Consider the following 17,109-nt stretch of genomic DNA (forward strand, 5'->3'; position numbering starts at 1 on the left):
AAGAGGGACGGACGGCAGCGGCTACCTCAGGAGGACCCAGAGAAGCTCGGGACGCAGGGGTTGCCATCGAAACCGGGAGCGTCCAACCCTTCTGCTCCACCACAGGAGGACCACTTCCGCGCAGGCTTGGCGCGCGCGGTCTTTCGCTCGCGGACTCTCGCGCCCTCCGGCGGCGTCTCTCTAGAACGACACTGTGCTTGTCCGCGCGGGACGCGAATAAAGATTTCTTTTTCAAACAAACAGGAAGTGCCTACGGAGGCCGGGGAGGCGGCGGGGCAGGTCCTGGGCATGAGGCCGGGCGGAGACCGGAGGGCGGGTGGCGGCGGCGGCGATGAGCGACATTGTGGAGAAGACGCTGACGGCGCTGCCGGGACTCTTCTTGCAGAACCAGTCGGCTAGCGGGCCCGCAGCCGCCAAGGCGTCCTTCTCCTCCCGACTGGGAGGCCTGGTCCGCGGCATCACCGCGCTCACCTCCAAGCACGTAGGTGTTCTCTGGGCCGGGAGGTCAGGGGCGCCTCGGGGAGGCCCCCTCGCTGGGAGGCTCCGGTCCGGCGGCGAGCCTCCGGGGCTGGCCGTGAGGCGTGTGTGTCTGTCGGTCCTGGCGTCTGTCCGGAAGCGTCACTTTGCTGCCCGGACTGACAGCTGGGAGGCCGGGTTTCCACGGTTGGCCCTGACACTGACTCATTATTATCTGGGGCAGATATCTTTAATCTTTGAGCCTCTGTGTGTTTCTTGAACGTTGACGTAACAGAGTACCAGTACATATTTCATAGGTTGTTTCTAGAGTTAGATGAGACATCGAGCGTGTGAAACTACCAGGTGCCATGGAAGTGTCAGCATTATTCTCCTAAAAAGTTTCTTTCGCACTCGGGTTCTTTCTGTCTCCCAGTTCTTTCAACTGCTAGATGTCATACACTAGAACAGACCCTGCCATTTGAACCTGTTGTTCAGTATGTTTGGGGAGCTTGAGATTCTTAGGTTAGACCTACGGGTTGGGCAAAGAAAAAGCATAATTCTCCCTAAATGCAGTATTTGCTGAGTAAGTCTCTGCCTCAGATGGGCTTTGAAAACGAGCATTTATAATGGAAGTTTTTAAGTTCCCACAGACTTTTCAAAGCTTCAGGGATTTAGTATCTTAAAAAAAGATCATATGGTAGGTCAAAATCTGTTCAAAAGATATTTGTGGAAGAGACTATGTGTTAGACCCTAAAGAAACAGTGTAAAACACATTTCCTTTTCCCAAGGAATTGTTCCTTCATCTTGGGCTTAAGACAGCTGTAAGCAGTATACAATGAAATATGTGTCAGGAGAGAAGAAAAGACAAAGAAAGTTTTTCTTCAAAGTGCTCTGAGCGTTTAAAAACGTTCTTTTTTAAACTGAAATAAGATGATGTTGTACTGGGGAGGATCAGCTTCACATTCAAAAATCACAAAAAACAATTATTTGTAGACTTGATATTGCTTGTCTTAAAATTTTGTCCTTTGCTCGTTTTTATGAGGTGGCTGAATGAAATAAAATACTTTTGGTTTTTAAACTGCAGTTTGAAACCGTACATAAGGTATCTAAATGTAGCAGTACTTCACTAGCATTGTTAGTTCTTGGTTAGTCACCTAATGGGCATCTGCTAATTCAATGTGTAATTTAAAGATAGCACGATATTCGTCAAAATTGGGGCCAATTTTCAAGTGCTTAAGGAGGTGAAATACAATGCAGACAGTAAAAGTAACCATATCAGTGTATTTATTCTGTGTGTGTGAGAGAGAGATGGGGAGTGAGGGAAAGGATGCAAGGAATAAGGAAAAAAGGATAGGGAAGAAGAATATAGTTTAAGGGAAGAAGAACAGTTTCTGTTTCTGCCTTCTTACCCTGTTTCTGTATTCCATGAAGAAGGAGAAGGTGTGAGAACCTTATTCTGGGCCACTACATAAAGAATTGCTTTTCTACTTTCTCTCCACTGTTAATTTTTTTTAAAAACCATTTTCTGCTAACCCGTCCTTAAGGGGACAGTAACTGAGTGAAAAAAAGAGGAATGGTGAGTTAGCATGAAAATATTTATTCTTTCCAGGAATGATTCTGAGGGTTGGAGAAATGCCTGTAGGCAAATCTTAAGTGCATAATTTTTGTAACTCTCCTTTAAAATAATGTTTCTTTTTTATTGAAAATATTATAAGTTATATTTTTCCCTTTAAAAATACTGTTAGAGTTTAAAAAGTTGGTTATTCATGCATTCAAATATTTTCATTTTTTCAGGAGGAAGAGAAATTAATCCAGCAGGAACTGAATAATCTGAAAGCAACTGTTTCTGCTCCTAATACAACTCTGGTAAGTTTGCATAGTCAGTGCCAGCACGTTTTGAATTTGAAATCTGGTCCACTGTGGACTCAATAGTGGCATTAATTGATCAGTTGCTAAAATCTAATTTATCACAGTCAAAATCAGTTATGGATGGTAACAAGTCAGACATTAACTTTAGCCTTTTATTGCTGACTGGCTGCACCAGAGCAAGACTTGCTTGACTGATGTCAGTTCAATGCCAACATGATGATAGTTACATAAATGTAGGACTCCTGAGACCCCAAGGCTGATCTTATTGTTTTAATGTTGTGCACTGGGAGAAGGTTAGGACACATCATTTAAAATAGTATTTTCAGGGGACTTCACAGGTGGCTCAGTGGTTGGGAGTCCGCCTGTCAATGCAGGGGACATGGCTTCCATCCCTGGTCTGGGAGGCTCCCACATGCCACGGAGCAGCTAAGCCCGTGTGCCACAACTACTGAGCCTACGCTCTAGAGCCTGTGAGCCACAACTATTGAGCCCATGCGCCACAGCTACTGAAGCCCGCATGCACCGCAACTACTGAGCCCACGTGCTCTAGGGTCCACGTGCTGCAACTACTGAGCCCGGGTGCTGCAGCTACTGAAGCCTGCGCACCTAGAGCCTGTGCTCCGCAACAAGAGAAGCCTGTGCACCACATCGAAGAGCAGCCCCTGCTCGCTGCAACTAGAGAAAGCCCGTGCACAGCAACGAAGACCCAACGCAGCCAAAAAAATTTTAAAAAAAGTAAAAAATAAAATAGTGTTTTCAGACCTGAATTGATATATTGTAAATCTCTCATTTTACTGTTATATCTTGGAATATAGGTTGGCTGACAAGGTAGAAAAGTGATTTTCTTGCTGTAAAACTGAGTATATTGCACAATAGCTAAATCAGGATCTAGTTTTTAAAAAACTTGGTTCCATATAATTTGATTTTCAAACAGCATTCATCCAGCAACTATTTAAGCTGTGACCACCATATGCAGACCACTGTGGGACTGTGGGACTGTCCCTACATAGTTAGATTAAGGCCTACTTTTTTTTTCTTTTAATTTTTATGTGGTTTCAGATAATGAGATTTTTCCAAGCAACGTTTATTCAGCAAATATTTTGTGAGTGCCTTCTTTGTGTAAGTTGCTGTGGAATACTCTTCTAATAAAAATATTGCGGTGATCATTTTGCATGAATACATGATTATGTATGTGAATAACACTTGTAAAGTCTGAGAGAATGTATATATTTCCTTTTATGGTCATAATAATATGTGGACAAATGAAACTCAAAACATAGTTAATGTGATCTGTGTGTGTATGTGTATATGTATGTGTATGCATAGATATGTATATGTTTTTATGTGTATGTATAAAATCACTGTGTGTCATGATACTTGATAGAAATGTTGCAGAGAAATAGCTTCTCTCTTTTCATTTAGTTTGATTTCCATTTCCTATAATTGGCATCAGTAAATACAGTTTTCATGTTACCAGACATAAACCTGGTGTTGACAGAATTTAGATAAGTAGGTAGAAGTTAGGGAGCCAGAGTTTGAAGGAAGATTTTATAATATTTATGGCCATCCAACTCTGGGCATACTTTACAGAATAGTCTGTCCCTGAGGTGGTCATGTAGAAGTTGGATTATAATTTGTTAAAGAAATTTTCTAGAGTGAATTCCTGCATTGGGAAAAGCATTTTCTTCTCCAAAAGTAAGAGAATAATAATGTATGCAATAGAATTTTACTTAAACAAACTCCATAATGACTTTTGAAAAGCTATGAGATAAAATGTTACAAAATCATGGTTGATACTTAATGGCTTAAATGAATACTTTCACTCATTGATGTAGAAGCCTTTGAAGAGGCTTCCAGTATACTTTAAGCTTGTTTTCTCAGTGTTTAGTAGTTTTAATTAATGTGCTGATGGATTAACTTTTATTAAACACAAGTGACCTAAATTAAATCATTAAACATTATTCCCTTAAGATTTTCCTGTGGTTTATTTTTAAACTCTTCGTATTTACATGCATATATATATATATATATATATAAAATCTACTCTCTGTATATAATATATATGAAATATAAATGTTATTCTTACTTTAAAACATTTTATTTTACTGTTTTTTAAGCATTTTGTGATTCAGTAATCCTGTAATATATTAACCCTAATTAATTTTTAGATATTAAAATAGTCTGAGCTTTTCTTATTTTGAAACACATTTATATTTTAAATTTTTGATTAAAATTTGCTATAAATATTGATACAGATATTCTCATACTAATAAAACAGATTTATAGAATCTCTTAAAATAAGTTATTAGCTCCTGTTATAAATATTGAAAGATCCAGTTAGGTTAAATATTGGAATGATTATACCATTAATGAAATCATAATAGTTGTGAGAATTGTTGAAAAAGTAATGCTTATAAAACAAACTGTCGCCTATTATAATATAGCACAGTAATTCTGAAGAAACTCCAGGTGCAATTTGGTCTTTAAATGTGAAAAATATTTTCATTACAGAAATTATTACCAACTTGTGGGAGCTCTATGGATGCGTTCATTTGACAAAGTATATTAAAATGATGTGCTACATTCTAGAAGCCACGTTAGAGTACCACGAGTGAAATTTTGTCTGAGGACCACGTGTCTCACATTATAACCAAATTTTACGCGAGGGACACCTAGAATTAGAAATAGCTACATTTGATTTATTTTGTATTGTTGCCAGTAACAAAATACTGAGATAATTTTACTAAAATGTGTACTGTTGATAGTTAAATTTGGGAGAAACTCTTTATTTATAAAGTCTGACTTTGGGTGATTAATTTATATATGTTATTTCTTCAGTGCCAGGATTAAAGACTTCTCCTATTAAATGATTACAGCATACTAAAAAAAAAAAGTCAAAGCATTCTATTTATTTATACTGTTACTGGATATTTTGCTTTTCAGAAAATGATGAAGGAATGTATGGTGAGACTTATATATTGTGAAATGCTTGGATATGATGCTTCCTTTGGTTACATACATGCAATCAAGTTGGCACAACAAGGAAACCTTTTAGAAAAAAGAGTAGGTATGTATGTGTTTAAGACTCTTGCACTTAATGTTGTCCTTAAAGTTCTGGCTATTATATAAAGTGAATGATGGCAGGTGTGTAGTATGGTTTTAGAACACTGCCTTGTGATTTCCAAAGCTTTAAAAGATAATGCTTCAAAAACTCACAGCCTAAAAATGGAATCAGTTTTCCTGATTCATAGTGTTTTGGAGTTATAGAAAGGATGAAAAATTGCCTGTTCTTGTGATGGTGGTTAGATGACTTTGTCAAAACTCATTGAACTATGTACTTAAAAGGGTGAATTTTCTTATATGTAAATTATGCCTCAGTAAAGCTGATCTCAAAAAGTCTGTCTAACCTCATCAGTTTAATGATAAGGGATGATTTTTTTATGGATAAAACTGAAATTGACTTGAATAATTTTTGGTATCCTGCTCCTAGTTTCACAATTGTTAACTATGAGGATTTGAGGTATCTTTTAAAAAATTTTATTTCTGTAATCAACCTTTAAGTCTATTAGGAAAACAAGGACTTAAATCTTGTATTCATATACGTACAGCTTTATATCAGAAACTTAAGAAGGAAGCACTTTAGAATAATATAGGAGTAGAACATGTTCTTTATTCAAAGAAGTTGATAGTGTCATGTTGTCAGGGACCAACATTCTTCTCAAGTTATATTGACCTGTGCTGTCAGATGATGGGTACGGCGTGGGAGATATCTTGGTAAAGACTCTGAGACTATATGAACACACTGTTCCACTTGTTGAATCTCACTCCACCGAAAATACTCTTTTGTCTTCTAGATTTGTTACATTCTTCCCTCCAAGTAGAGTGTCCTCTGGCATCTTGTCTCTCCCTTTCTGTATTCCAAACCAAGTTTTAACTCTTCTGTGATCTCTCAGGTGGCTCCTACCACCTGTTGTCTTACGGTGTTTGTCTTTTCATGTCTTTTCCAAACTAATTCTGAGATCCCTAACAGCAGGAAATTTTGAAAACAATAGATAGTCTATACTTTGTACATCTGTTGCTATATTTTGCTTTTTAGACTTTCATGTAATTTTTCCATTTTCAATTAAATTTTATTTTTATTTTTATTTATTTTTATTATTTTATTGGTTTTTTTGGCCATGCCACGCAGCTTGCGGGATCTTAGTTCCCCGACCAGGGGTTGAACCCAGGCCGTGGCAGTGGAAGCACTGAGTCCTAACCACTGGATTGCCAGGGAATTCCCTAAATTTTTTTTTTTTTCAATTTTTATTTATTTATTTATTTATTTATGGCTGTGTTGGGTCTTCGTTTCTGTGCGAGGGCTTTCTCTAGTTGTGGCAAGCGGGTGCCACTCTTCATCACGGTGCGTGGGCCTCTCACTATCGCGGCCTCTCCCGTTGCGGAGCACAGGCTCCAGACACGCAGGCTCAGCAGTTGTGGCTCACGGGCCCAGTTGCTCTGCGGCATGTGGGATCTTCCCAGACCAGGGCCGGAACCCGTGTCCCCTGCATTAGCAGGCAGACTCCCAACCACTGTGCCACCAGGGAAGCCCTATTTTTAAAATATGTAAAAATTACATGTGTACATGGTCCAAAAGTTAAGACCTGATAAAAAGGTATAGTCAGAGAAATTTCATGTTTATCTCTAACCCCTCTACCAGCTTTGCCCCTTACCCCATGGGTAACTATTTTCTTTAGCTTCTGATTAATCTTTCCATTGTTTCATTTTGAAAAAACAAGCAAATTCATGGGTACACACTCAAATACTCTCTCTTACACAGAAGATAGCATGCTACAGAGATTATTCCACATCTTGTTTTGACATCTTTATACTTTTATACAATTGCATAGTTTTCAGTGGGCGGATGGATGTACCGTAGTATTTTCAACGAGGTCCCTATTGGTGGATATATGGGTTGTTTTTATTTTTTGCTCTAATAAATAATGTTCAGTGAAGGACCTTGTATGTGGGTTATTTCATAGTTACAGTGACTAAGGAAACCTCACTGTCATTTTTATTGAGATTCATGATCTTAGGAAAGTATTTTATTGACACCTAGAAAGACGTGTCTGTGGGTATCAGATATTCTTTATGTGTGCTAATGAGTGGAAGTTTTTTTTAAGATAGCATTTAAATTTTTTATGCCTTTACTCCAGTACCATTGCCTCATCTACTCTCCTGAGATTTCTAAGGCTTAGTGCTTTCTCTGATGGATAATGCATTCTTATTTTTCACATGAATACTGTTGAGTAAATAAATCTCAGTACCCACTAAGTCAGGAATTATGTTAGGTGCTTTATCTTGTGAGATGATATTTCGTTTGACAGAGGAGAAAACTGAAGCTCAGAAAGGTCAAGTCAATTTTCCAAGGTCATAGAGCTACTAAATGGTGAAGCTAGAATATAAACCCAAGTTTCTATGAGTCAAAGCCTGTATTCCTATCCTGTACCTCACTCTTAGTCATATCAAATGTATTCTCTAATCATTGTTGTTTTTCTTTGTTTTCCTGAAACCTTTTAAATTTTTTGAATCACAGAATATCTTTTTCCCTGTTTCCTGATTATCAAAACAGTTTCCTTGTTTTCCCTGATTGTCAAAACAGGATATTCTTTTTAACAGATAGAATTAAGATTTCATAAGGTTTTGAGGTGGTCTTTGGATTAGTTTGTTGATCTTCTTGTGTCTTGATATTGGTGACTTGAGAGGGGGTGATATCTTAGCTGAACAGGTGTAATCTGATAAGACCTGATTTCTGCTTTAAATGCTGTCTAGGGTTTTTCTCTTTCCTGGTCCTGGTTTGTTCTTTTTTCTCTCTCCTGATTGTGGGAGTGATAGCTCTGCTCCTCTGACCTTCAGTGAAGATGTTGCAGTGGGTCATGCTGCTACTCCTTGGTTATGAGAACAGGAAATTTTTTTAACAGTTTTCCCATCTTCCCCAACAGACACAGTATGGATGCTGGATAGTAATAGGGGTAGCGAACACTAGAATTGCTAATAAAAAGGCTGGAAGAATTGAGAAGAATGAAAAACAATGGGAATGGGAGTCAGGGAATAAGGTCTCAAAGTAGACTGTGTGAGAGACAGAATAGCATAGGGGTTAAAAACGTGAATTAACTCCTACTGGCTCCGTTGTAGTCTTGGCTCCACCATGTAGTAGCTGTAGACCTTGGGCAGTTATCCTTTTGGGGCCTCATTATTATATTGGGGATAATAAGAATATCTACCTCATAGAGTTGTTGTGAGGATTAAATGAGGTGAGGTTTGTAATGTACTTAACCCACAGTAACTGTCTAACAAATGTTATCAATATTAAGGGTGACAGGAAAATGACATGGAGTATCTAGATTCCATGCACATGGTATTTGTCAGAGTATTAACGTACTTCCTCAATTTTAAGTTGTATTTTTAAATGTTTTGATATTATTAAAATAAAAGTACTTGAGTAAATGAGTACATTTAATGTGGTAGACATTGTTTCTTTCCGCAACAACTTCTATTCATTCAATAGTTTATCCTCACATTGAGAAAATAAGGTATTGTTTATGGCTAATAGATGATTTACATCATATGGATTGGTATTAGGTAGCTCATTCAGTAATACAAATAGCTAGTAACTCACTACTAACTCTAGTAGCTATTAGTTTTTGAATAATTATATTTGGCTACAAGACGGAAAATGTTTTGATTGATTGTGTAGAGATTTGCACAGAAGATAGAAGGCATATATTCCTAATGTCATTTACAGGACTTTAAGTTGGTGCACATAGCCTCTTTTCCATTTCAGTTATATCCTGTGAAATACCTAATTGTGAAAGACTTCAGGGTGAAGAACATCTGAAATCTTCCTTACTGAATTTTTTGAACCTTGTTATTTTACTATTTGTTTTTATATTTACGTGTAACTGGTATCTTTGACACTTAAATTTTGGAATATATTATTGCTTTGTTTAACTTCTTGGGAAATGTTAATTTTTGGCAGGTAATTATGAGACTTTTCCTCTCAAATTTTATAGGTTATTTGGCTGTTTCTTTATTTCTACATGAAAGTCATGAACTGTTGCTTCTCCTTGTGAATACAGTTGTAAAGGTATTGTATTGTATGCTGGTTAATATGAAGTCTTAAATTATTCCTTCAGGCATCTGACATTTCTCATCAATCGTATTAAATTAGGTATTTTTCAAAGAAGGTGGGCTTATAGAATGGGCTTAGAAAGATCTTTTATATCAGTTTCTGCATCTGTAAAATGAGGATAATAATAGAACTTAACCAAGTTGTTAGGGTTAAATGAAACACTGTAGAGAATAATAGTTGCTACTGCTGCTGTTATTATTGTTTCATTTAAAAAAGCAGAGTTAACGAAAATAAACTCAAAATGGTCTAAAGACCTACATGTAAGACCTGAAACCATAAAACTCCTAGAAGAGAACATAGATGGAACACTCTTTGACATAAATTGTAGCAATATTTTCTTGGATCAGTCTCCTAAGGCAGAAGAAATAAAAGCAAAAATAAACAAATGAGACCTAATTAAGCTTAAAAGCTTTTGCACAGCAAAGGAAATAATTGACAAAATGAAAAGACAACCTATGAAATGGGAGAAAATATTTGCAAATCATGGGACCAACAAGGGGTTAATATTCAAAATATACAAACAGCTCATGCAACTCAGTATCAAAAAAAACAAACAACCCTATGAAAAAATGGGCAGAAGACCTGAATAGACATTTTTCCAAAGAAGACATGTCCATAGCTAACAGGAAATGAAAAGATGCTCAACATCACTAATTAGAGAAATGCAAATCAAAACCACAATGAGGTATCACCTCATTGAGAATGGCTATCACGAAAAAGTCTGTGAACAGCAAATGTTAGTGAGGATGTGGAGAAAAGGGAACCCTTGTACACGGTTGGTGGGAATGTAAATTGGTCAGCTACTGTGGAAAACAGTATGGAGGTTCTTTAAAAAACTAAAAATAGAACTACCATATGATCCAGCAATTTCACTCCTGGGTATATATCTGGAAAAAATGAAGACACTAATTAAAAAAGATACATAACCCCAGTGTTCATAACAGCACTATTTACAGTAGCCGAGATGTGGAAGCAATCCAAGTGCCCATCAGTAGACAATTGGATTAAGAAAACGTGGTATATATACGCAATGGAATATTATTCAGCCACAAAACAGTATGAAATACTGCCATTTGCAGCAATGTGGATGGACCTAGAGAATACTATTGAAATTAAATATTAGTAAATAAATCAGACAGAGGACAAGTACTGTATGATATCACTTATATATAGAATCTAAAAAATAATACAAATGAATGTATATGCAAAACAGAAACAAACTCACAGACATAGAAAAGAAACTTGTGGTTACCAAAGGGGAGAGAGGGAGGGACAAATTAGGAGTATGGGATTAATAGATAACAAACTACTATATTTAAAATAGATAAACAACAAGGGCAGCATAGGGAATTATACACATTTATCTTGTAATAACCTATAGTGGAGTATAATCTGCAAAAATACTAAATCACTGTGCTGTACACCTGAAACTAATACAATATTATTAATATACTTCAGTAAAAGAATACATGAAAAAAAAAGCAGAGTTGGAATTATAACTCAGATCTCCAGACTCTTAGTCAGATGCATCTTCCATGCTGTTGTCTTTTTCTCTAGGATCTGTTTTAAAGGGATGTGATATAAACTGAATAATTGAAGTCTTTTAGATTCTGAAAGTCAGTTTAAAGAAGAACAGAGTTTAATTGGGTAACTGAAATGTACAGATAGTAAAAACACAATTTAATCCATACACAGTATTGTTTCCTGTTAAACGTTTAAACAAAATTGGTAATGAAGTATAATTGCATTGTTGAGCTTTTTCATGTTTATCTTGTTTCAGTCTTTTGATATATGAGAGAGAGTGTGTGGGTGGGTGTGTAGTATCAATATTTTCTGAATTGTTAAGTTATATACTCTCTTAAGTTTACTAGTAGCTTAAACTTTTGCAAACTTTCAAAAATGTAGTTTTGGGTTCTATTAGAACGGTTTGTAAACTTTGTGCTTATGTAAGTATATATGAATGCATGCATTTTATCATACATATTCAAGAATTGCTTTCTTTTAAACTTCCACTGATATTGTTGATTAACAAGAAGAATTCATAAAATTATTCTGTTACTAGTTTAGAAAAGTTTTAAAGGCTGTAATAAAGAAGACTACTTTGGTCATTGTAAACAGAAATACAGTTTCCTTTAGATCAGTTGCCTTTTGGCTACCTTTATCTATTGACTCTATTAAGGCAAATGAAACAGGGATATTCCTATAAAATATGAGGTAAGCCTAAATGTACAAATTAATTTAAAAAGTTAGTAGAAAACTGTTAAGTGTGTAGGACCATTGCAATGTTGAACTCAATGTCCCTAGATTCAGAATTTGCACTGAATGTTTTCTTTGCTTAATAATGTTAGGACTTGCAGAGCACTAACCTAGTAGAAGTATGTATGGCACTTACTATCGTCAGCCAGATTTTCCCTCGAGAAATGATTCCAGCTGTTCTTCCATTAATAGAAGATAAACTTCAACATTCTAAGTAAGTAAATTCTTTTTGGATAGGTGTCTACACTATGTATTTCAAAAGGAAAATTTATACTCAGAAGTTTATTCTAACTTTAACTTAATGCTACCAGGATAGAGGATATTCTTTGACTGCCAGGTATAATGCAAAAATCCCTGATATTTGTCCTTTATTGTCCTTTATTTTTATGTGGGTTTAGAAAAATGTTAGGCAACTTTCTAAAGTTAAACTGAGAGTCAGTGAGGCTTAGCATCAGGAATCCTTGGCTTTCTTCCCACTTCTACTGCTAACCATCAGGGATCCTGTTTTTCTCTTGGCTATATGGGGTTGGTTGAAGCTCCTTAGTTCTCACAGAGTTGTTTTGAGGATAAAGTGAAATAATGGAAAACATATGGAAATGGTTCAAGTGCTATGAATACAGACCTTCAATGTATTGGGGATGCTTTATATCAAAACTGCAGCTTTCAAATTCTGTTTTATAGCAGAATATATCCAAATGAACCTTAACTTATAGTATTTTGCTAATCTTGTATGATTCCTTAACTCTCTCCTTCTCAACTTGATTACTTTTTCACCACACTTGGAATTATTTTGTTTTTGACCAAGCCCCTTAATTTCATAATCTTTAGAGTTAGGGAAGAGTTTACAGTCACTTGCCATTTTTCCTTTGTGATTGCAGTATTTTAGTTATATATACATTTTTGATAAAGATTTCTTTTGTTAGTCATATAATATTTCATATGCTTAAGTTAGTATTTTTAGTGTTCTAAGATTTTAAAATGTTGTTTTATGGTTTGTGTTCTTTAAATCTTGGACCATGAATATTCCAGCTAAAAATGATAGCTTTTTCTAAGAATTATGGAATAACTTCAGAGATTTTTCAGACTTGTAATGTTTTGTTTATATCAAATCTGTGTTTAGAACAAATGATGGGTATGGAAAATTAATTACTGGAAATAAAATATTAGCCTTTCTTAGATAATTAGAGGTTGATCTGATCATAGCAGAGCATATTTTTATGAAATTTTTCCATACCACCACTGTTTTGTGGTAGCCATACTTACCCTTTGTATGAAATCTTTTTAAGAATTGAATTTTTTCCTTGTTGCTTCCCATTTACCCTTTCAATTTTTTCCTTATTGCTTCCCTACAGTTACTGTAGTATTAATACTAATGGCAAATCTTTTGTTAATCTGCTTTTCTTTTTATGTGAAAAGAATTTTCCATCATGACATAGTTTACCTAGGAAGATAGTAGGTTGCTTGTTAATGCAGAGGCTGAGTGACCATTTGTTAGGAATCTTATAAAAAGTATTCTTGAGTGGAACACAGAGGATTGCATTGAATAATCTCAATTTTGAGATTCTATGATTTTAGGTAACAGAAATACATATTAAGGAACCCTGAAAGTAAATACTTCCGTACTGCTGTTGTGGGCACTGCCAGCATAGTCTGCAAATATGAGCTATGTGGAAATAGGCATAAGAGACAAAAACAAGGAATATAATTCCTTCGAAACTACATTATGTTCATAGGATAGCAACTCTTTATTTTTGCTTCTTGTGTGCTAGACATTATCTGTTACAAATGAAGTGCAAGACTTGTGTATACTTTCCTCTTCATTGTAATGAGGTTTTTGAAACATGAGCTGGGCAAGGAGAGGAGTAACATCTTTTAATGTAAGTCCCCCTTATACTCCCCTGCCCCCGCAAAGTATTTGGAGTATGTTTGCCCATGATATAAAAAAAGAAATATGAAAAGCTAGAATGTTAAGGAGACTTTTAATATTGATGGAGAGACTGTTTAATGTTACTAGCAGAAATTACCTCTCACTCATTTAAACTTACTGTTGATTCTTTTCCCAATTTCTGGAGATATGGCTTTCAAAAATGGAATTAGGGAATTAAGGAATTTATCTTTCCTGGTTTGTTTTGGTTTCAAAAGTAATATATGCTTGTTACCAAAAAATTTTATAACTAGAGAAATATATAACATGGACAGTTAAAGTCTCTTGAGGTCTTACCTCCTAGAGATAACCACTTTTTATAGTTTGGTAGATTAGAATAAAAAATTAATAATAAATGTGTAATTCTTTCTTTTTAGATTCAGGTAACAGCTGGTATTTTAAAATCATCTGGTCCATAATCTTTTCAAACTAAATGATAATTCAGATGGTTTATTTAGATTTTATTTTTTATCTTTAGGGAGATTATACGAAGAAAAGCTGTCCTAGCATTATATAAATTCTATCTCATCGCTCCTAATCAAGTACAGCATATCCATATTAAGTTTCGGAAAGCACTTTGTGACAGAGATGTTGGGGTCATGGCTGCTTCCTTGCACATATACCTTAAGATGATTAAGGTAAGTTGGCATTTTGAACAGGTACTGAGTAGCTACCATTAGAAAAATATAGTTATGTAATTAAAAGAAAACTCATATTTTTCAGTAAAATGCTTAGGTCACATTTAAATTTGTATTATTGACACTTTAATAGTAATATTTGCATGTTGTTGATCACATGAGTTGTAGACAAATTATAGATTTAGTCTTTTTTTATGCCTAAAGTTTTTTCATTGTTACTAAAGAAGCATGGAAAAATGGTACCTCTGGAAGGTGGTTGAAATTTGCAGATTTGTGGTTTTTCAAGCAGTGCCTCCCTTTTATACAACTTCATGGGATACATATAACGGTTTATAGAAATGAGGAGAGCTGGTGGGGAACGTGCAAGGCATAGTCTACAGTGTTGACTCCATATGTTGATACTGTGTTGGAGGAGGAAGGGGGGTTGAACAGTATGGTAAAAAATTTTTCTAAATGATGATACAGGTTTATACTAATTCAACCCCAGTGTATTGCCTGAAACCCTTTGTGTCTGAAAGTATATATTTGTGAGAGATTTCATCATACCTCATAATGCAATGGGATATGCTGTTGAAATCAATTTAAAATTACAGAAGCTGAAGGTTGTCTTTACTTTTATGCATTGTGTGCTCCAAAATAGTGTGGCATAAACAGATAATTGATATTAAATCTTATTTTTCCTCTAATATTTATTAAACTCTGAAAGAGCTATTATTTCCCTTCCAAAAATTTGTCCTTGATACATAGTAAAAATTACAATGAAGAGTCTAACATTCATTTTGAGGAATGTGTATTTAATTTCCCTAGTTCAGGCAGATGGTTACTAGACCTATAGTGGTGATCAATTCGTAATATACATAAATGCTGAATCACTATGTTGTATACCTGAAACTAATATAGTATTGTATGTTAACTATACTTCAGTTAAAAAAAATAAGATGAAAAAAAAAATTTCTCCAGTCCAAGAGATTAGTCAGATAGATAATCAAGGCACACTCATTCAGAATCACAAATATGTTTAAATACTATAGAGTTAATTAATTTTTGATAAGCAGGCTTACTGATTTTGGGGGTTTTAAGTGTTTGAGTAATTTTGGCTATGCTCTTCCACCTGGAATATATTTAGTTCAATCACATGAGAAGTCTTTTGAAAACAAAATTCAGAGATTGGAAACAGACCTTGGTTTTTGTCAAAAGTAGAGGTATTACTGCTTTTTTCAGTATGCCAGTTCTTTTCAATTTTTGCTTTAATTGCTGAAACTAGCTTTTAAAGGTTCTAAGATGTAATTATAGAACTTTGGAAATGTGATTAAACTGTATAGGAAGTAGGAAGTGGTGGAAGCTTTTTAGGGCATGATTCAGCTCTGGATCTGGTAGCCAGAGGAGTTTCATGGTGGAAGAAATTACACAGTTAGAGCACTGTTTCATTAAATATGAACATGAAACTTCTTAAGTGAGCATGTATTAAGTTAGATTCTTTATGGCATTTCAACCAGGTCTATTTTATTTTAAAGACATTATTATTAACAGAAAGTTTTTTGTTTTGTTTTACTTTATTTTTTGGATGTAGGAGAATTCATCTGCATATAAAGACTTGACTGGGAGTTTTGTAACTATTTTGAAGCAAGTGGTTGGAGGAAAACTCCCCGTAGATTTCAATTACCACAGTGTACCAGCACCATGGTTACAAATTCAGCTGTTGAGAATACTAGGACTTCTAGGAAAAGATGATCAAAGGTAAACTATTCTAGGTAAATCTGATAGGCTTTAGTCATCTAGAGGTGTCATGATAAACCAGCTTCTCGCAATGCTTAATTGACTTAATAGTGATAAATAAGCCACTATAAGAAGTGTAAAAATTCAGGTTGCTGGGATAATCTTGGCTCTCTGCTTATCTCAATCCTACTCACAGTGCAAGATACCTTTGAAGCTCCATATGTTCCGTGAAACTTTCTTAACCATTCTAGTCTGGGGCTTGGGAAACTTTTTTATAAAGGGCCAGATAAATATTTTAGGCTTTGTGGGCAATATGTTGTCTATTGCAACCATTTAATTCTGCTGTTGTATACACCTCAAAAGCAGCCATAAATAATATGTAAATGAATGAGCACAGCTATGTTCCAAAAAAACTCTTTAAGGACATTAAAACTTGAATTTCATATAATCTTTTTGTGTCATGAAATATTATTCTTTTGATTTTTTTTTCAACCACTTAAAAACGTAAAAACCATTCTTAGCCTGTAGCCAATACAAAAACAGGCATCTGGACAGATTAGGCATGCAGACTATAGTTTGCTTACCCTGTTGCTCTAATTGGAACAATTCATTTGTTTGAATTACTCTTTTAGGCAGTAATTTTATTAAACTTTTTATGGGTGCCTTTCCAGTTACATATATTTTTGTAACTTTTAATTTTGCTGTAGTTTTTCAAGCTTACGGAAAAATTCCAAGAATAGTACAGGGAGCTCTCTCTACCTCTGTTCATCAATTATTTGTATTTGCTTTATCATTCTTCTCTCTCTGTGTGTGCATGTGTGCACACCTGTTATTTTTATTTAAGAATTTTTTTCTGGACTGTTCAAGAGCAACTAGATTTGGTCCCCTTGAGAGCAGGGACCATGGCTTGAGCCCCTGATGTGTTTCTGTCTTGAGAAAATATTATTAATCAGGTTCTGACTTTAGAGATGTGGTTCTGTTTTATACAGTAGGGTACATTTATATGCTAATACTTTTTAAAAAAATTTTATTTATTTTTGGCTGCGTTGGGTCTTCGTTGATGTGTGTGGGCTTTTCTC

The 17,109-nt window shown here is 35.3% G+C and overlaps 1 protein-coding gene across 14 annotated transcripts in view; it reads left to right on the forward strand.

Annotated features, from left to right (window-relative positions):
• Window positions 1–229: 229 nt before the first annotated feature.
• AP4E1 (adaptor related protein complex 4 subunit epsilon 1) overlaps window positions 230–17,109 on the forward strand; it is a 151,374-nt gene continuing 134,494 nt past the window's right edge. For 11 of the 14 annotated variants that reach the window (XM_082387901.1, XM_082387907.1, XM_082387906.1 and 8 more), the window contains exons 1-7: window positions 230–481; window positions 2,251–2,322; window positions 5,269–5,392; window positions 9,378–9,451; window positions 11,845–11,966; window positions 14,155–14,314; window positions 15,885–16,051. In XM_082387901.1, the coding sequence (XP_082244027.1) occupies window positions 332–481; window positions 2,251–2,322; window positions 5,269–5,392; window positions 9,378–9,451; window positions 11,845–11,966; window positions 14,155–14,314; window positions 15,885–16,051 (869 nt within the window). In that variant the 5' untranslated portion in view covers window positions 230–331. Of the gene's footprint in view, window positions 482–2,250; window positions 2,323–5,268; window positions 5,393–9,377; window positions 9,452–11,844; window positions 11,967–13,531; window positions 13,630–14,154; window positions 14,315–15,884; window positions 16,052–17,109 lie in introns of those variants that run through there. The other 3 variants (XM_082387902.1, XM_082387897.1, XM_082387898.1) reach the window with 3 other exon arrangements.

The sequence above is a fragment of the Balaenoptera borealis genome (genome assembly GCF_965194805.1).
Source record: "Balaenoptera borealis genome assembly, chromosome: 3".
NCBI classification, from domain to species: domain Eukaryota; kingdom Metazoa; phylum Chordata; class Mammalia; order Artiodactyla; family Balaenopteridae; genus Balaenoptera; species Balaenoptera borealis.